Genomic DNA, 21201 nt, shown 5'->3' with positions numbered 1-21201 from the left:
ATTTGAAAGAAAACTCGCGAAAAAATGATGCTATTAGTCGAACAGCAAGAGGTCAGTGGTTTCCTTTTTTTATTAATTAAGCAATTGATATGTAATTTAGCTTCATATTTTGAAGATTTTGTATGTTTCGAAGAATCTTCGTTCGTAAAGAATTAAATGGCACGACTTTTTCATGGTGCCTTTTGATCGATGATGAGGTTTGGTATATTGATGATGGAATGTTGGGATGATTTAGTTTGAAGAGTGTTAATGAAAATAATTGTTAGGTTCGGTTATTATTGTATGTACTTTGGATCTGAGTTTTCTTTTAGGTGTTGAGTTTATTTGGGTTTTTTTGTACGTGATTTGTGGGATAGGATAATTTTAGAAATGAACTGGATTGAGTTGTAATAGTTAATTCTAGAATTAATGACACTTATGGAAACTGGTAAAATATATTTATTTGGTTTGATCTTAAACGAATAGTATACATCGCATATTGGTCTCTTCAATAAATAGAAAATAAGTGTATAAATTATATAAATTAGGTTCATACATGATTCTGTTTAGTATGGTTTCATTCAAACACAATTAACAAACGCTCGGTAACAAGTTGTGTCGGGTTTGACCAACGTGACCAATGATTTGTCGTCCCTTAATGTCATCCACGTCCAATCGTTCAGTCTTACCATGTAAAAGTGATCTATTTCAGGGACCATTGGCTTCTCGGTGATTACGGTGTCGTTCCTAACGACTCCAGATGAATATCCCAAACTTTTGCATAAATCGTGGGCCTCTTCATTTGTGGCGACTGGCTTCGAGAAGCAATCTGTGTGCCACACACCGAAACTTCGAACAATTACTTCGCCGGAACCCGTACTGGAATGAAAATTGATGTATTAAGATCGTTTGTACTATGTTAAAATTAAAATTCATATTTGAAATTATTAAATAAGTATTTCCTTACTCGTCGCCTGGAGATGCTTTCAATTTTTTACATTCGGACTCGTCCTCGCCATCGACGCAATCGTTGTCCCCGTCGCAAATGAAGTCTTGAGGAATGCAGGTGCCATTTCCAATGAATCTGCGTGACAGAATTACAGCATTAATGGAATTCACAGGAAAATTGATTAAAATTAAATTCTAATGCTACTATATATATTGTGACTAGGGAAAACTGATACTTGTCTATCAAATTGAAACTGCTCTAATTAATTTTTCAATGAACATCACGCAGTTTTCTATTTCTTACGTCGTGCAGTTGAAGCTGTTAGCCACGCAAGGACACATTTCCGGCGATTCGTCGGTTTTATCCATGCAATGGCGGACACCGTCGCATAATCTCTCTGGTTTGGTTAATTTCAGGTACTCCGCGCAGGTGCACTGATTAGGTTCGTCCGATCCATCGGTGCAATCCGGGGTTCCATCGCAGAATGCACTTTTATCGACGCATTTGCCATTTGCGCAGCGTAGCTCTGACTTCAAGCAATCTGTATCGACATTGAACAATTATTTATTAATGACTTATTAACATGGAAATTAAATAATCTCTAATTTTTACTTGAAATTGATCTTCTTCTCTAGTATCTAATACTAGTACGCAACAAATACTAATTCATCTGATTATATTAAGAATTGTCCATTATCAATCTTCCCTGCTCTTCGTTATCAAATTACTCACTGCAGTTGTCAGTACTATTCCCGCAATGCTCGCGAATATCTTTGCAATATTCTGAATCTTCATCGGCTTGATCCCTGCAATCCGGAACACCATCGCAGACTCGATTTTTCGGAATGCATTGGCCAATATTGCACCGGAAACCGTCGCAAGAAGCTTCGACCGACGATCTAGCGCTGTCTGTAATATTAAATTATAAATATTCAACGAATGCAACAATATTAACTTCAATATTAATTTGCGGACGAATGTCGGCATTCTAGCGAGATGAAGTTGTATTTAGTAAACTATGTCGCGAACAAATGATTGAATTAATCAAACAAGATATCTGCGCGTTGTTTCCTTTTTCTCTGTTAATTAAGCAATTGATTAACTTAATCTGCTGAAGGTTTCGTATATTTCAAAGAATCTTCGTCCGCAAAGGGTTAAAACGATATGCTTATTTCGAATCGATTATAATTGAACTAATCGTTACCCAGAGCTTCCATCAAATAAGGATTCACATGGTCGATGCTGGTCAACGTTTGCGTACTCCGGAAGTCGCAGGGACCATTCTCATCTTCGAAAGTCGCTGCAGGGTACCATCCTTTTTTCCCGTAGCAAAATATCGTTCCACTCCATTCCGATGTTTTGTTTTCCTTCGAAAAGTAATATAGATATCTTAATGAATTCTAGAAGAAACTCATGAATTTCTGTCATTTTTCTTTTAAATTAGAGTTCGAGTATTAAAATCGAATATGCATGACATTGATTTCAGAGTGTGATATAGAATTATATAAACAACAATTACCGGACATTCAGAAATAGATGTATTAACGAAGCAACGCTGACAGTTTTGGCAATTCTTCAGTACTGGTCGCAAAGAAATCGATCTTGTCTCGTAGTTCTTATCGGTTCCAACTGCCACGCAAGAATCGTTTATTCCAGGGAGATATATCCTACGATTTAATTAATCGGTTGTCGGTATAGTTGAATTTATTATTAGGAAGCTATAGATCTTTAATTCTAATCAGTATTCCTTTTAGAAATTTAAAGAGACAGGAGTTAAATACAAATGTCTTTCTTCCTTGTGAATGGAACAATAGAATTCTTAGATTTCTCTAAAATTTTCATTGTTCTCATTTGATATACAATCTACAATTTAATTATTAGCACATTGAGCGCCGCGATAATGCAGGATTTTTAGTCTATCGTTTAATTGCTGATCCTACGTTCGTGTAACATTTTAGATATGTATAACACAAATCCAAAGTAAAATTACAAAATCGAATTCCTTATTCTTTTTCGTAAGTTAGAAATTTCGGCTTGATTGATGTTTAAAAATGTATCAATACAATCACCGACGCTCGCGTTTTTAGTAACTGAAATTTAGCCGGCGTCCAATGTGTTAACACTAGGTTTACGAACATTTATTGTGCACTTTATAACATTATTCTCAGAAAGGTTGACGTTCGTTCATTTTGATCTTGGAAGTTAGAAGTTTAAAAGTAGACAATTCAGATACATATTCATATAATTGCATAAATAAAAATCGACGTGAACCCTTACCAAATAATGTTTATAAAACGCAATATACGTCAAATTGGCGCGTTCCGTAAACCGAGTGTTAATATTGCCAAGGTTTACCTATACCTACTTTTTCTCAAGAAATAGGGGTCGAACGTAACGAGTGAAATTCGCAGGATGTTTCAGGTGCAACAGAACGGACACCGAGCCGTTCACATGTTGCATCTCATCGATAATCGACACCTGTTGATGAGGACCGTCCACGTAGCGGAACAACGGGCCGTGACCGACGACCGCGGTCGTGTAATTGGTATCTAACCTAAAATCCAAACCAATTAATCAACACTCCCATACAATCGAAAACAATTATTCTATAAAACGAAGGAGAAACTATGCATATTTCAAAAACAACTCCGATTCAATCTCACGAAAATGTCCTCCTGAAGAATTCCAAAATTCGTCAAAAAAGACTCACGCGGTATATAACACATTATATATTCTCTACCATTTGTTTCAGTAGAAATCTCCTCAATATTCCATTAAATCCAACCGAACCACTAAATAAAACATTAAAAAACTGAAACTGATAAGACTCATCAAGTCAACCTACCATCTCCCAAAAATATGTAACAACGTCTATAGTATAAATTCCATTTTACTTAACACTAGAACTACCGTACCAGTCAAAATGACTGGTTTCGATTCTTTTGTTTAGCAATTATTAATATTTTCAAAGCATTGAATATTCGAAGTGATTTTGAAAATAAATAGTTCCACTTGAGTACTATAATGAATGTCCGAAGAAACTGAAAATAATCTATTGTTACAATTCTTATAGGAATTGCATATTAATCGTATTAAATGCTCGGTAGTTCTAGTGTTATCACGTTGAACACCGCACGATTTCATAGTACAAAATGCTCGAAATGGAGAAAATATAATATTAACCCTTTGCACTCGAAAAATTTGTCGCTAGAAATATTCAATTCATTTTTATGAGATATAGATGACATTTTTTAAAACTTAACGAGGAATCTATTCACAATATAAGAACAATGGTATTTTATTTCCACGTTTCACGTGTCGACAGATTACTCAATACTTAATCTTAAGTACGAAATTTTACAATTTTGATGCACCAATCGAGTGATGACTGAGAGGCACCTTTGGAGTGCAAAGGTTAAATCATTCGATTGAATTGCATTGTTATTGCAGATTCATCTAACTGAATATCACCACATTGGCTAGCAGTATTTATAACAGAAATGTTTTCAAATAATCCTGGTTTAATTGATTGAACTATATTACATCAACGTGTTAACACATTGCGGGCCATTTTGTTCATTTCAACCTAAATCAGTTACACTCAATTCATTTATTTATTATTCAACATATTTTCGAGAGTTGCCATTGCAAATAGGAATAATTTCAAAGGGAATCAACTATCTACTTTTGTCAAAACTAGTAATGAAGCTATACAAGTATTTATTTAGTACTTTAACCCTTTGCGGTCCAAAGTGCTCTTGGTTTCTCACTTTGAGGTTCACGTCGACGTTAGTTCATTCAGTTGCAGCTTAACATAACGCTCTATTCATTTATTCAAGAATATTTGGGAGTCACTGAAATGTTACCTTTAAATGGTACAATTGTGATGCTACAAATAAATATAGAAAAAATTGTTAAAACAGGTAGAGGTTGCCATAAAATAGAATGTCGAGTGTGACTCGACATACGACTGCTAAAGGTTAATACTACGGTACATGAAAATGGTAATTTTACGTTTCTCGTGTACAACGTGTTAAGCAAGGCGTAAGATAGCGATCGCGTTGAGCTCGAAAATTGTTCCACTTGCCTGACATTTTCGGTGCATTTCGAGGCGGAGAGTAGCCAGTTAGCGTCCAATAAAATAGCCGAGCAACGGTAGTGGCCGTCGACGAAGATGGCGGCGAGCCAGGGCCACTGGTATTCGCGGCTTCCGGTTCCCGCGTCTACTATCAGGTGTGCGCTCTGGTTGACGCTCAGAACCGGTCTGCAACGAACGTAAACTCCTGGACAGGTTTTGCCCTGCTCGCTCAGAGAGGCCGCTGATAGACTCCTGTATAATGCAGCGTTCTTCTTGTCCCAGCTTATCGTCTGCAGCTCGTAGTCCCTCACGCTGACTGGTTCCGATGATTCTAGATAACTGAACAAGGACAACTTCCACTGTTAATCGTTTTCCTCGTTCCTTTTTCGAACAGATTTCATGCACGTTGCCCTGTTCTTCTTACTGGATCAAGCATTCTTTTGCATTTACAAGCGCACAGTTTGCAGGCTTCTTTGAATTCCTCGCGGACAGAGGAAGAACGTTAATGGAATTTAATTGGAATTTTTGATTTTTGATCGGAATTCACTAGATTACTGAATGTATTAGAAAATATTGAATAATGTAGTGTAGAATTTCAATTTGTATCGATAATATTGTCATTAGTTTGTATTGAAGTCAGTTATAGATAGCATGTCATAGATGACATATATAATAATATTGTCTTTAGTTTGTATTGAAGTCAGTTATAGATACTATACGTTGTAGATGACACATCGTGACAGTTATAAATATATAAATGTAGAAATTTACAAGAAAGAAGGTATAGTATATTATTAATCGATATTGTATCTAGAACTGACACATTGTTGCAAGTTAAACGTATTCGAGCGATTACAGTAATTATGTAGCTCGTTATCAAGGGTTAATAAATCACCAATTTTGACAAGTGCTTACGCAAATCCGAAGTACGTGCACATGTTCTCTCCGATAAGCCTTATCGTGGATTGATTCCGATGCATTCTCGGCCGGTGACAAGCCGGTCGCCATTTTCCATTAACATGTTGGGTAAGGACTCCCTGCATCCGCAAAGATGGCCGCTGCTCCGCGTCGAGATACACTCGCTGGCCATCGGACAGCGTAACTGTGAATAAAACGAAACAAGTCGTACTTCAATAATTCAATTTAACAACTCGATGAGAAACTCCTTCAATTTCACCAAATAAATCGATTAATAGACTGAAAACAGTATGGGAATTTACATAATTAAATCAAGATCACTCACAGCAGTCGCGTTCGTCTTCCATGTAGTCGCAATCGAACTTTCCATCGCACTTCTTCCACGAATCTATACACAATCTGCTGGATCTGCAGTAGAATTCATTCTCCGAACAGATCTCTGCGAAATGTGGAACGGCCTGTCAGTAAGAAACAGAGCTACCGTAATAAATTATGATAATTTACCGCAATTCTCCTCGTCGGTTCGGTCGTCGCAGTCGAGAAAACCGTCGCAAATGGCGGACGGCTTCAGGTTGGACAAGTAATCTCTACAAGTGCAATTGAATTCGTCGCTGCTGTCCTCGCAGTCCACTGCTCTGTCGCATCTCTTGCTGATCGGGATGCTTTGCAGCAGTCTAAATGATTCGGGAAAGTCATTACATTCGTTTAGATACTTTTCTATTTACTCAGGTATCCATTTTTTGAAGAAAACTTCTGTTATTTATGCAAATCTTTACCTCGAACACGTAAAAATCGTCGATTCCGCGGTAGTCGACGATGACTCAGTGCTCGCATCATTAAGAAACTCAGTTGTTAATGGAATTACAGGCTCGGTGGTTTGGTCGTCAGTGAATTTGAACTGACTGGTCTTATCGGTAACCTCACTGTCAGTCTCTGAAATGTTAACATATAAAAAACAATATCGAGAATTAACTTTTTAGAGACTTACCAGTAACTAGAGTATTCTTAGAAGTGCTCGAAGTCTCATTCGTAGGATCCATAAATTGGAAATCGTTAGGTGCACTGTTTAGATTTCGATATAGGGGATATTTGTCACTAGCAGAGCAATACAGTTCGTCCTCGCCGTCTAAACAATCTACTATTCGATTGCAACGTGCTTCCATTGGCAAACATTTGCCTAGACCTCCATTGCAACTGAATCCTGGACATTTTTCTAGAGGCGACCGTCTGAGAGGCGGTAAACCTTCATCGTCTGAAACAAAAGACAATTATGTTCAATTCCATTTCAATTTATCTCTTTTCATTTACACATCATTTATTTAAAATTTATTTTTACTGCAGCTTTCTTTCGTTTTATTAACCCTTTGCACTCGAAAGTTTTTTACTGGAAATATTTAACGACGACATTGTTTGAAACTAATTTAACGCAAATTCACAGATACATTAAGCGACAAAGCTGTTTTAGTAAAATACTTCCTATAGCGATACAAAGTTTAATTTAAAATACTTGTCACCTTTCGAGTGCAAAGGGTTAATATGCTTCTTTCTCAATTCTTAATTTCATTATCCTTCTTCCTTCTTATTTCTTTTCTAGGTTAAAGGATGATGTTCCAGATGACTCACTGGAAATGCTTCGAATCCAATTCAAGAAGTAGCTGACTTTAGTGTAAGCACCCGGCTCGTCTGGTCGAGCGCAGCCTTCGCCATGACTGATCACACCTGCCACGTACCATTGCGATTGTACGTATGGGTTTCTGCGAATACACCGAAACAATTTCATTCTAGAATCATCGTATTGTGCGAATTATTTTAGGGAGTACTTATGAATGTTACGGATCAAGATCTAGAATGGATTATAATTATCGCGAAATATTTATTAGTAGGTTCCTTACGTTTTGATATTAATGATTATTAACTATGATTGAACTGTAACTTTTCCAGGAATGACATTAATTAATTCTTACTTGCACATCAAAGGGCCGCCGCTGTCTCCTTGGCAAGCGTCGCGTCCTCCTTGAGGGTAACCGGCGCAAATCACCGCGTCGTGTTGATCGAATTCGTATTTGCAGTTGTTCAATATTGGCACCTCGACTTCTCGCAAATGGTCAGCTGTAAATCAAGCCATTAGCAATCTTTGTATAATTGAAATTGAACTATTGACATGTTCAGTGCTACATGTATCACATATGGTACACGCCAATTTTTGTAAGAAAATATTAACATATATCAAAATGACCAAAAACTTGAAGATAACTTAATATTTTATTAAAGACATCGGTAGAGTTTATAGGCAAAGTATGATCGAAATTTCCATGACATTAATTCGGGTTCTTCAAGAATCTTTGATGACTTTCAAGAATTTTTTTAGGAATAGTATAAACTGCAGCCTGATATTAATGATGTCAATATTTATAAAAGATGATAAGATTGGAATATCAATATTAATACTAATAAGAATACTAATAAGAATACTAATATTAATACCAATAAGAATACTAATAAGAATACTAATAATAATACTAATAAGCATACTAATATTAATGCCTTTTTTTAAATATACAAAATGTCTTACGGTCTGGTCCATTTTCCCTCGTAGCTCCCCAACCAATCGCAATGCAAGTAGAGTTAACTTCCGGCTCTTGTCTCCACATACCACCCAAAATGTCGCTTTCCGGTAAACAGACAGGTCGCACCCACCGATTGAACCTCAGAGGATCGTCTAGTTTTATCATTCCAATATCGTTCCTCATATTCTCCCCATCGTACTGCGGGTGAATTATGGTGTACCTAGCTCTTCTAGATTGCGCCATTGGCGAAAATGAGGATCGACGTAGCAAGCCAGCTTGGATCTCGAAATAATGGCCTGTGTATCTAGGTTTCATAAAAATTAGAATCACTTCAAATAATATCAATTAAAAATTAAATCATTCGTTTACTTAAACGATTAACTTCACGAATCGAGAAGTAGAAAAAGACAAAATTACACGTGCAAGGAATCAAGTAAATGTTTTAGCAATAAAATTTGCAAATATGCAACAAATAGAGTTAATTACTTTGATCTGTATATAATGCAATCAACACATAGATCAATTAAATCAATAGCATAAATTTATTAAATGTTTCGAATATGTTTCTACTTGTCTCTTAAACATGTAAAAATGGCATGAATTGTTTTCCGCATTAATGAAGTAGTAATTATTGACTAATGATTAACCCTTAGCACTCCAGGTTGTTTTGTAATCTATCAGCAACTGTAATTAATTTTTATAGCATTCCTAGCGAAAATTAGAAATGCTATAACATTTCTTCGATCTCTTATTTTCTTTGTTAGTACAAAACTTGGATGTGTGGAAAATCGAATAATTTTAGGGTAGTTTCTTTAAGATTCATTAAAATATTTAATATTATAACTGGTGCAATATTGGAGCCTACAGAGTTCAAAGGGTTAATAAATTAATTTTTGTGGATTAATACAAATCCAGTACTTACCCGTCGAGGCAATGAGCCGCAGTAAGGATCCACAATTCGTTCAAAATGACGCCGCCACAGTAGAAAGTACCATCCTTGTTAATAGCTACTAAAAATGGCCACGCGTTTGGATGACTGGCGCGACCACCGACTACTCGCAATTGGGAACCGACTATGTCGTCTCCATCGTCGTTCCCTCTAACATGCATATTATGAACATTCACAAAATCGTGTTGCAGGACATCATTAAATACTGGCAAAATATTCTCGCCCTCCTTTTCGAGGACTTGAGGTCGCAGCGAGCTCTGATTCGTCGGGACCCTGGTACCACAAAGAAACTGTGGACAACGAACATACGCTGCGCTGTTCATACAGTCTGGAATTAATTTTATCTCTCCGTTTATTTCCACTATGTATGGTCCTTGATAAACATTTTTTGGTATTGAATGCATCCTGGTTTGTGGCAGTTCGCTGCAACAGAAATTATTATCTTTCTATAAAACTTTGTACTTTGTCTTTAAATTATTTATATTGTTTCTGTGAATTAGTTTTTAATCTTGCACATATATTTTCTGATTCTGTTAACTATAACACTTAAACGGTGTTTGCTAAGATCATTAAACAACTGAGTAATTAAGTAGAATTCCAAGAAAATCGAATGAAAATGTCTCAGATCTTAAAGAGACATTTTTTTTCTTAAAAATAATATTGTTTGCTAATCTCAGAATTAAGAAACGAAAAATTGGTCAGTGTTTCAATGAATTTCATACGTCGAGCAGTTCCTAAGCATCACTCGTTACAGCTCGTTAATCAGATTAAATAAAAAATGATGAGCATAAAATTGATCGTTAATCAAAACGAATTTTATATTTTTGAGTAAGAGTTAATACTTTAATTCTGATCCAATCTCAGAGACGCAAGCGTCCTTTGTCCAAGAATCTCTCGGTGTGCAGACAGGGTACCATTGGCCCATGAAATTCTTGTGAAGATATCCTTCGGTATACCCGATTGAAAATACCTAGTAATTAGACGATTGAGTAATGATAATTATAGGGCATGTATGTATGTAGGTAATTTATAAACAGAATTATTTTATACATTTTTCCCTTCGACGAATGTTGATGTGAGTATATTACAATCGACCTCGTCCTTTCCATTAGGACACTGTTTAATACCGTCACAACGTTGAGAAAGAGGAACACAATTGTCAGGACTATATTGTGAGCGCCAATCATTGCAGCTGAACGATGTTTTCGGACAACCTGGAAAAAATGATATTGAATAATAAAAATGATAAAATGTTGCTATTGCAATTATGTTTTAACCCTTAACACTCCAGGTTGCTTTGTAATCTATCAACAACTGCAACTAATTTTTATAGTATTTTTATAGTATAGTATTTATAGTATTTTTATAGTATAGTATTTATAGTATTTTCATAGTATAGTATTTATAGTATTTTTATAGTATTTATAGTATTTATAGCGAAAATATGAAATGCTGTAACATTTCTTCGATCTTTTATTTCCCTTCTCAGTGCAAAATTTGGATGTGTGGAAAATTTAATAATTTTAAGGTAGTTTCTTTAAGAATCATTAAAATATTTAATATTATAACTGGTGCAATATTGGAGCCTACAGAGTTCAAAGGGTTAATCATTTTTGCATCAAAGGTAATATTTTATAGATAAAACAGTTCTCAGATATTAAAAGTGGACAAAACGAATGGTGCCATCTTAGGTAAACAACGTGAAACTGTAGTTCGTCGCAAGTGTAATTTATTCTACTCTACTCAGTCGATGAAGTAGAATTCTATAGCATTATATCTAGCCCGTGATAATAAAACTACTGATATTTGCATCAAATTTATGATTTAACTTAATATTCAATTCTTCTTTTTCTTTAATAACTTCTTATAAAAACCTGTTTGATTTCAGTAATTGTGCAACAAAGAATTGATAATTAATCATTATAATCAATCCGGTAGTTCGAACATTTATTTCGAACTCAAAGAGAAATCACAAGTAAATTGAGAAACAAAGCTTTTTTATCTCAACATTTCACACACTGATTTTTACTGAATCAAATCGAGTGGTGGCTGAGAATCACCTCTCAAATGACCCCAACTTCCAACTTAAAAAATGCATCTATAGTTTTCCGTTCTTCTTGAAATCAAATAAAAATTACATAATCCTTTTCTTATTGTGCAAAAGTGATTGTATGTATTGTTTCCGTGTTAACCCTTTGAACTCTGTAGGCTCCAATATTGCACCAGTTATAATATCAAATATTTTAATGAATTAAAGGAACTACCCTAAGATTATCAGATTTTCCACACAAATTTCGTTAAACCAGTAATCGCGAATATTCCTTTCGCAAAAGTATGATCGGTAGCTAAAGTAAACGAACCGATAGGTTTAGTGTTAATATTCTGCACAGGATATTATAGAATTTTTGAATGCAAAATATCAGAATATCGGTTAGGTCTTGGTAAAGTCTTGGTTAGGTAATGTTATAGCATTTTTTATTTTCACTAGAGATACCATAAAAATTAGTTGTAGTTGCTGATAAATTACAAAACCATCTGCAGTGCTAAGGGTTAAATCAGTAATCGCGAATATTCTTTTCGCGAAAATATGATCGGTAGCTAAAGTAAACGAACCGATAGGTTTAGTGTTAATATTCTGCACAGGATATTATAGAATTTTTGAATGCAAAATATCAGAATATCGGAATTCAATACTACACACTTACCCAAGCATCCCAGCTCATCTTCCCCATGCGGACAGTCGAAATATCCATCGCAAAGCCTGTCTTGAGATATCCGATCTCTGCAGGAACACGTGGTCTCGTCACTTGCATCGTTGCAGTCCACCTGTCCGTTGCACCACTGTGACCTCGGTATACATCGTTTCCCGTCGTTGCATCGGATAGTATTGTAAGGACACAAAGTAGAGGGATCTAACACCATAGAAGTCAGAGTCACTCGAGATCCTTGAGGTATCTGTTAGGTCATTCTATAAGTATTGTAACTGTTCAACCCTAACTTCCACTGCAAACTATTAATCCTTTGAACTCGGAAGTTCCTCAGTTGAAACATTTAACAGTTTTTGTTGAGACAGTTTTTGGTTTTCAAAGAATATCTTTGAAACTCACTCGATAGGAAATAACAAATCCATTGAGGAACAAGCTATTTTTCAATATTTTACATATCGAAGTATACGAAGTTCATCATTAACCCTTTGCACTCGAGTGACTCTTAGTCACCACTTGATCTCATATAGTAAAACTATAAAATCTGATATTCAATATTGAACTGTGTATAATGTGTCAGTGTGCAAAATATTCGGATAAAAAAGCTTTGTTAAATATTTATAAATTAAGCGCAAAGGATTAATATCACAATCCTATACTTACTACAAAGTATAGGAAACAAACATCAACACTACCCCTCCTAAACAAGTCAAAATTATCCTTCTCTTACAATCATCAAAATACATATCCCCAAAAAATCCTCCAATCAACTGAACCAATACCCCAAAATCCGATCCACTTCAATAAACACCCGACAAACAAAATACAAAACGATTCCACAGTAAACTGCCAGAACAGTTCACCGTCAAACCAACATTCGCAGTCGGTAGGACTCGAACCTACGCTCCCAGAGGGAATCTGATTTCTAGTCAGACGCCTTAACCACTCGGCCACGACTGCTCGTTTCCACCCCCAGAACATCCACCTAAAACTCGTCATCGAAGAGAACATTCCTTATAAAATGACCCAACACCTATAAACTCCTCCAATCATCTCACCAGTCGATGCGTTTGTCCTTCCAGATCCACTCCGCTTGCCATCGTCGCTCTTCTCTCCCTTGTTCGAGGCAGAATCCGACGACCTCTGATATTCAGACATACCAGGAATAGCTGGGAACTGGAAAGTGGGCGCAGGAATGTAGGTGCAGTAGTAAGGAGCCTTCCCAGCTGCTCCAGTTGCGCTAGGCGAAGCCTGTGGCCCGGGGTACATGGGGTAGTTCATCATTCCAGGTCCAGTCGGCCCCATCCTCTGGCCGGGATTCCCAAAATAGCCCTGCATCGGCGTGAATTGCACCGACTGCGCGTGCACCTGCACGAAATTCGGCGCCTGGCCTGAACTCTGCGGACCCATCCTCTGCTGGGGCATGGACACCGGGTAAGGGGCACCTGGCGAGGTCGCTGGGTACACGATTTGACCCGGTGCCACTTGCCTGCCGGGGACACCGTTCCCCGGAGCACCGTAGAAGCAGACTTGGTAAGGCATCCAGGACATCGTCGGACTGATTTGCAACTGTTGCGTGGATTTCGTCGTCTCCGCGGTGGGGATGATCGTTGGACTGTCTTTCGACTGGAATGGACCTTTCGACATGATCCTGGCTTTCTTGAAACTTTGGAGCGTTTGGTGGTTCCGGTCTGAAAGGGATTGTATCTCAGTTACATTGAAAAACTATTCCTGAATGGTGAGTACTTTTGATTTTAACCCCTTGCACTCGAGAGGCGCCTTTCACTCGCCATTTTATTTGAACCAAGGAAATTATAAAATTAAAAATTCGATATTAAATTTTCTATAATTTACCGACACATGGAACATCGAGATAAAATAGTTTCGTCACTTGATTTATGCAAGGTATTGTTTTATATTAATTGTGAAAGATACCATTGATATTTCATCGGAAAATAAGGAATATTTGTTGCGAAAAATATTCTGGAGTGCAAAGGGTTAATTTTATTTAACCCTTTGTTATACGAAGTGCTTTTGGTTTCTTAGTTTGAAGTTCACGTTAGTTCATTCAATTGAAGCTTAATATGACGCTCTATTTATTTATTCAAGAATATTTGGGAGTCATTGAAATGTTACCTTTAAGTAGTACAATTGTGATACTATAAATAAATATAGAATAAGTTGTTAAAATAGGTAGAGGTTGCAATATAATAGAATATGACTGCTAAGGGTTAACACAAGATTTACGGAACGAGTGGTATTGAATTTTGTGAACATTATTTACTAAATATTATGGTCAATTTCGATTGACACAGTTAGGCAAATATGTATTCTAAATCATTTACTTTTAAACCTCTAATTTTCAAGATCAAAATGAACGAATATCCATTTTTCTAAGAACGATACAACGAACTATACTAACTTAACCTTTTAACCCTTTGAACTCTGTAGGCTCCAATATTGCACCAGTTATAATATTAAATATTTTAATGGATTTTAAAGAAACTACCCTAAAATTATTCGATTTCCCACACGTCAAAATTTTGTGCTAACAAGGAAAACAAAAGATCGAAGAAATGTTAAAGCATTTTTAATTTTCGCTAGAAATACTATAAAATTTAGTTGCTGATAGATTACAAAACAACCTGGAGTGCTAAGGGTTAATACAGCCACTATCTCATAGCTAGAATACTGTATAATTCCAAAAATCTCCAAAGACGAATAATCTTCAAACCAAAATTCCTTTACCTAAAAACAACATTCGAAACCCTACACATCCCAAACTAAAAATATCCAAGAATATCTAAACAAAGAAACCATAAAACGTCCAACTAACATATTCCCAATATTCCACAATTTCCCCTCAATCTCCCTAATCTTAAGCATCCTGCGCCCATCAAACTATCAACTTTTCATCAAAGAATATACTCCACAACCCCCACTTACAGAACCTTCGAAAGAAGGACCGATAAAGCTCAAAGTAATAGTCCCATCAAACCGCTGTTAATGGCGTCTATAACAGGCTCCTCCTAAAAACTTAGGAACACGTTCCACGTGGCTTAAAGCCCATCTACATCGAGCCATAAAATCGATCTGAAGTGCACCGATGCTTTCGCCGGGGCACGCGGCGCGACAGTAATAAATAATGCATCTACCGTTCCCAGCTTCCCCATTCGTGGCCTGTTCCGCGTGACCTTGGTCCGAAGGATGCACCGAAGGATGCACCGCGCCTTTCGCGATTTCCCTCACGTTCCCAGCGTCTGCCGCGACGGTCACGTTCCCCGTGCTCGCCGTCTGCTCCATATTATCGATTCTGCTCGTTTGATTCGCCGCTTCCTCCGTTCCGTCCAACCGTTTCGTAGTTTCATTGACCACCTCCGGTGCCTTGAACGCTTCCTTCTCCGTGTTCCCCGTCGTCGACGGACCCGGCGACGTTCTCGTCGCTTCATGCCCCGAATAATCATCCGTTTTCACACCGTGTCCACTTTTGATGGTCGTAACAGTCGAGTGTTTCATTTCTTCCTGATCCTTCGGATCTACGGTGTGATCTTTGCTATTCGTTTGGTTAGAGTCGATTTTCTGTAGATTAATGGTCAGGGAGCCAGATTTTTCGTTTGATTGATCTTTCAGAGGATCAGAGTTATTTTGAGTAGGAGGATCCTCCATTTTGTATTTATCTTTGATGATCGAAGAACTAGATTTGTCTGTTTGATCCTTTAGAGAATTAGATTTATTATTCTTGTCATTCGTTTGAGTAGGAGGATCCTCCATTTTGTATACATCTTTGATGATCGAGGAACTAGATTTGTCTGTTGGATCGTTTGGATCAAAGATAAGATTTCTCTCGTCTGTTTCATCGAAATGATCGTCCATTTTATAGGCATACCCATCTTCCATAACCGAAGTTGTCGACTTTTTAGTATCTTGATCTTGCACGTCGTCTGTTTTGTCGTTTAGTAATCTGGTGACGACGTTCATGCTGTGCTCTAATTGCGAGCGGTCATAGTGTTGATACGGTGGTCGATCGTGATCCTCAAATATGAACGTACTTCCTGGGCCTGAATCGTCGATGAACGTTATCGAGTCGTTTTTGCACTCGAGACACTTGACCAGCTCCTTCAACTGAGATTCGGGCTCGTTCTCTTTGTTCAGCATCGTGTGAAAGTGTTGCAGGTTGCTCTTCACGGTGTTCACTATCTTCAACATCGAATCGATCACTTGTTTGCAGTGTATCGCGTTTTGATTGCACGGAGCTTCTGCTTCTCGTTTCAGGCGATTATGGTCTACCCGGGACAACGTTCGACGCGTTTCCAGGGGTAGATCTCGATGACCGTCATTGTCGAGCAGTCGGTAGACGTCCAGGAGGTTCACCTCGCGTCTCTGGATCTCTTGAGGCTCGTTGTTGCTCGGTAATGGGACAAATTCAATTACTTGCTGGTACAGTTTCGATTTGTAGAGGTAACCTAGTGGAAATTAATATTATTTCTCTTCCTCCTTGATTCTGATGGGTTTTCAATTTTGTGTGGTCTATGTTATTTTATTTATAATTCTTGTCGACTTCGGAACTCGAGGTGCCTTTATTTTATGTTTGAGATAATGAGGAATAAATTAGAGTTACTAGTTCTTTATGCTATCGTTATGGATTTATTGAAGATTTTTAGATTTTCGATGATAATTCTTTGAATGGTTTATGAATATTATTTCTATTCTCTGTGCTTGAATAAATAATTAATATAAACAATTTACCTGATGTGCAGGTTAAATAAATTACGGAAGCGACGAATATCATGGCCAATGTGATGAGCAAGGTTTTTCTCAGGAATATTAGTCTGAAGTGTCTCAGAAACGTCCAATTGAAGCGGCTAGCTGCATCCTTGTAGCCATTCGATCTCGCAGGAGGAGTTATCGGAACTGAAAATTAATAGGAAGTTAATAATTAATTAATTAATAAAAAGAAATTAATAATTAATAAGAAGAAATCGCGATCAACTGAAAATATCGAATTTAAGGAGCCATGATTCGATGGAAATTTCAATGAAATTTGATTAATAGAAATTTGATTTTATTGTACATCGAGTAGAGATTGCAATATACCATTTTGCGGCTCAGCCAAGTCAACGCGGCATTCGCTGCCTGTTATTGGTACATTTTGCAGCTTCGAGGGCACGATCTTGTATTCAGTGGCCATGGCTGGAGGATTGCTGGCAAATCTGAAGCAGGACTAGACAGACGTGACGAGATGATGAAGTATTCTGAGAACATAATACACGAGAGTGCGACACGGTCGTGTGCGATGAACACTTTATTATCCGAATTGACCTTCTGTTGCAATCTCGTTAAATGAAATGATACTATTTACATGCATCATTTCTTTCGCAGAAGCTTCCTGTTACTTTCGATTGAGCACTCTTATCTTCCACGATGATATTTGAAACAATATTCGTGATAACAATTGAAATATGCATTTCTATTCTACAATTACACTCGAATATATAAAGTACAAAAAATGTTACAAACAATCAGAAAATAGTTATAAAATATAATGATCATATCAACAATATTACCCTCTTGTATGAATTATTTCTTATCTATAATCAACAACTTCATCGTTAATAACTTATTAGTAAAAGAACGAATTTGCTCATTCTATCTCAAAGTCTCCTCAAAAGCTTAACGATCAATAATAAAAAGGCAACACCTAATTCTCATTAGAACAAAACAAGTAACATTTAATGTTTCAAATTTAGTTTAGTTTTCACGAGCTTTACAGTATCGTAGGTGAAGTGGTTAAGATTCTTAATATTAATAATAGCAGTTTCTTGAATTGCAGATAGTCGCATGAAACGGCAATAAAAAGGAATTGACCCAGAACATTAATTTCCCTGAAAATCATACAAAGCGCCGCGGTGTTCGAGTTTCGCAGTTTGTTCGGCGTCGTTCGCGTTTCGTTTCCGATCCACCGGTCCGGGTAAACAACGCGGAAGGAAGTAGTTACTCACGTTTTCAAGCTCCTAAAGCGGCGTTCTCGATAGAATCGTTTCCATTCGATGAGCCGTGGATATCCGCCGCTCGGGAAACAGCCTCGCCACGTTTCCCGTGGAAACCTGTGCCCGCAAATGAACCGTGCACTCGGCGTCTCCGGCACGAAATAACCAAGAGATCCGATAGACGGAAGCATTACTTCGCATCGTATGTGTCAGCAATACCGACGAAAATCGGTCTCGGCAGATTTCATCATCGCGGGGTCGTGTGAATAACCCTATCGGCGCGTCGCGCAACGCCATTTTGTCGGGCGTGCGTTTAGGCACACGTGAGCTGCGATCTCTTCGAGGTAGAATTTTAGGTTATTCTGATGAATTTGTTATTAATATTTGAAATCTGAGCAATTTTGTGAATGTAACAGTATACTTACTTTCGAACGTGGAAGGGGGACAGTAGAAACTTGCATTGTAATGAACCTAAAGCTTATTCATGAGTTTTGTACGATTTTTTTTATTAGACAGTTATGAAAGTTCAAAGGTTAGACATTTTTTTAGTAGAATATTGATTCTTTAATTTGTTGGAGTAGGATATATTAAGAAATATGGGTTTTAAAAATATAATTGATATTTTTATAGATAAATGTAAGATAAGAAGATAGAAAAGAGATTGGAAAGTCTGCAGGTTAATTAAATATTGAGCAACTTCGAATGAATGTAGAATAAGAATTAAATATTTGAAATATTTAGCAACTTCGAATAAATGTAGAATAAGAATTAAATATTTGAAATATTGAGCAACTTCGAATCAATGCAGAATAGCGGAGTAGAGAGTGAAAGAATTTCTGGATTGCCAAATAAGCTCTGATTTTTTAATTGTTCCGGTATTTGCGTTGGAATAATGGTTTCACTCATTTCTATTTCTTGTGAAATCTCCCCTTTCTCGCGTGCCGCGATATATGCTTACGCGCAGTTAAAACGCTGCGCTTACTTTCCAACAAAAGGGCCCAACACTCGGAAACGCGCTTGTTATTTCCGCCACATTTTAAGCGTAATAGGATCCCGCGGTGTCACGGGCTTGTTGCTAATTGCTGCGTACACGTATGCAAGAATGCGCTCGCATACGCACATTCGACAATGAAAACTGCTCCGTCCAGCGATCCGGCAACCTGTTTATACACAAAAATCTGGAACAACGAGACACTGAATATAATTACATTCACGATACTAAAAACAGAAACCTCTGAAAATAAATTCTCCATCTAAACTTCGCAGGTTAATTATCAAATAATTAATATAATATTTACAATAATAACAATTTTATCAACTTCCAAAAATCAATTCCCGATCTGAATTCTGCAAGTCTGTTAACAGAATATTTGCAAATCTTCCTCAACTGGAGACGAACTTTTTCAATATATACTATTACGTTTCATCATCAGATCAATATTCAATTCATTTCGATCATAAATTCTCCAGATCACTCTACATATTTTCAACTCGTTCTGCCAGACAAAAGAGAAACGTAAAAATCACTTGGTTTAACCCTTTGAACTCTGTAGGCTCCAATATTGCACCAGGAATAATATTAGATATTTGAATGCCTTTCAATCGCCGTTTGATTTGACCGAACAAAATGATCAAATTTAGAATTCAATATCAACTTTTATATAATTTATCGACACATGAAACATCGGAATAAAATAAAACACAAGTATTTCTTTATATTAGTTGTAAAACATATTGATATCTCATAAGAAAATAATGAACATTTGCTGAGAAAAATATTCTCGAGTGCAAAAGGATAATATTAGATATTTGAATGAATCTTAAAGAAACAACCCTAGCATTATTCGATTTTTCACACATCCAAATTTTTCACTAAGAAGGAAAACAAAAGATCCAATAAACGTTACAGTATTTTTCATTTTCGCTAGGGATACTATAAAAATTAGTTGCAGTTGCTGATTACAAAACTATCCGTAGTGCTAAGGATTAATCATTTCTCCTGACTTTGAACAATAGTCGAAATAATTTCGCTGTACGACAGCATCTAAAAATCTCGTCGAACCTCGCCGCCGATCTACCAAACGATCTAACGCCGTTCAATGCCACCAGTGCCAAGGTGCAAATAAACAATCGCCGGCCGTGGCCAGCCGCATTACGTAGAAATTATTTCAGCCGCTGTAACGCGGATCATTGCGCAACCAGATTCTCCTTTACTTTCTCCTGCAAGTGCTCGGCTCGCTCGGCCGGCAATCGATGAAAGTGACAGTCCGTGTTCTAACGTTACCTAAACCAGGTTCTCTCCTAAAACCCCGTTGCTGTGTCTTACCTGTTCCAAACTGAAAAAGAAATACACGCGCGAAAAGGAAACACAAAGTAAAAAGAAACGATCGCGAATATTTCCGAGCATCGATCGTTCACAGTCTCGTTGTTCCGCCGGTGGCAGTGCCATGCTAATCAGACGTGACCCAGAAACAGGAAACTTTGAAGGCTGTCGAACCGACGACGACGCCGTGGCTACGGAGTGGTTCTTACAGCCCCGTGAAATCGTGTAGGATCGTCTTCGCGAGTAAAAGGAACGTTTTTCATCATCGAGGAATCAGACTGCGGACTTTTATGTAAACTCGCGTTTTCATTCTTATATGCTGCATCGCTGAGGTAAAATGTTCGTTGTGTTAATCACTCTGATGGAGTATTGAAAAGGGGAATGAGATTTTTATGAATTATTTTTGAATTCTTTGAATAGTGATTATTTGTAAGTTAACAGTGTATGGATATTTATATATTGTCACGTGTTACGAAACTGAGATAAGCTACATATGTAGTTTCTATATTTAATTGTTAGAGTAGATTGAAAATGATGTTGAAGAGATTGAAAATTAACCCTTTGCGGACTTGTAACTTTGAGAATTCTTCGAAATATGCAAAACCTTCAACATATGAAGCTAAATTATATATCAATTGCTTAATCAATAGAAAAAGAGAAAACTACGTGCTGATCTCTTGCTGTTCGACTAATTAGATCATTTGTCCACGACTTAGTCTTCCAAATCTAAACTTTCATCTCACCGA

The 21201-nt window shown here is 37.1% G+C and overlaps 1 protein-coding gene and 1 non-coding gene across 4 annotated transcripts; both read right to left on the bottom strand.

The window, feature by feature from the left end:
* Positions 1-428: 428 nt before the first annotated feature.
* On the bottom strand, positions 429-18286 carry ndl (serine protease nudel). 3 transcript variants are annotated; one of them, XM_031982515.2, is made up of 25 exons: positions 18145-18286; positions 17240-17397; positions 16892-17056; positions 15301-16608; positions 13204-13836; positions 12146-12352; positions 10491-10654; positions 10283-10410; positions 9414-9863; positions 8497-8795; positions 7889-8033; positions 7548-7678; positions 6913-7176; positions 6701-6857; positions 6429-6598; positions 6250-6363; positions 5922-6108; positions 5016-5345; positions 3294-3482; positions 2450-2595; positions 2133-2300; positions 1661-1837; positions 1232-1469; positions 947-1063; positions 429-858 (listed from the first exon to the last, which is right to left on the bottom strand). In XM_031982515.2, the coding sequence occupies exons 2-25, from the start codon at positions 17331-17333 to the stop codon at positions 561-563; spliced, it is 6279 nt and encodes a 2092-aa protein (XP_031838375.2). In that variant the 5' UTR covers positions 17334-17397; positions 18145-18286; the 3' UTR covers positions 429-560. The 3 variants fall into 3 exon arrangements, with proteins under 3 accessions (XP_031838375.2, XP_031838376.2, XP_031838374.2); XM_031982516.2 differs by having other exon boundaries at positions 2133-2295; positions 2448-2595; positions 17240-17366; XM_031982514.2 differs by having other exon boundaries at positions 17240-17366.
* On the bottom strand, positions 13024-13105 carry TRNAS-AGA (transfer RNA serine (anticodon AGA)). The gene has a single exon. It is a non-coding gene; the product is annotated as a tRNA-Ser (tRNA).
* Positions 18287-21201: the final 2915 nt, after the last annotated feature.

The sequence above is a fragment of the Nomia melanderi genome, chromosome 1 (assembly GCF_051020985.1).
Source record: "Nomia melanderi isolate GNS246 chromosome 1, iyNomMela1, whole genome shotgun sequence".
NCBI classification, from domain to species: Eukaryota; Metazoa; Arthropoda; class Insecta; order Hymenoptera; family Halictidae; genus Nomia; species Nomia melanderi.
Note: the sequence above shows the minus strand (reverse complement) of the source record. Positions and strands in the feature narration are given on the sequence as shown.

Excerpts from the sequence above, each read along its gene's own strand:
- ndl (XM_031982515.2), bottom strand. The coding sequence starts at position 17,333 with ATGGCCACTGAATACAAGATCGTGCCCTCGAAGCTGCAAAATGTACCA. Across the intron at positions 12,353-13,203 it reads AAGGACAAACGCATCGACTG|ATCCCTCTACTTTGTGTCCT; the intron begins GTGAGATGATTG and ends CTATGGTGTTAG. Across the intron at positions 2,596-3,293 it reads CCCCTATTTCTTGAGAAAAA|GATATATCTCCCTGGAATAA; the intron begins GTAGGTATAGGT and ends ATTAAATCGTAG.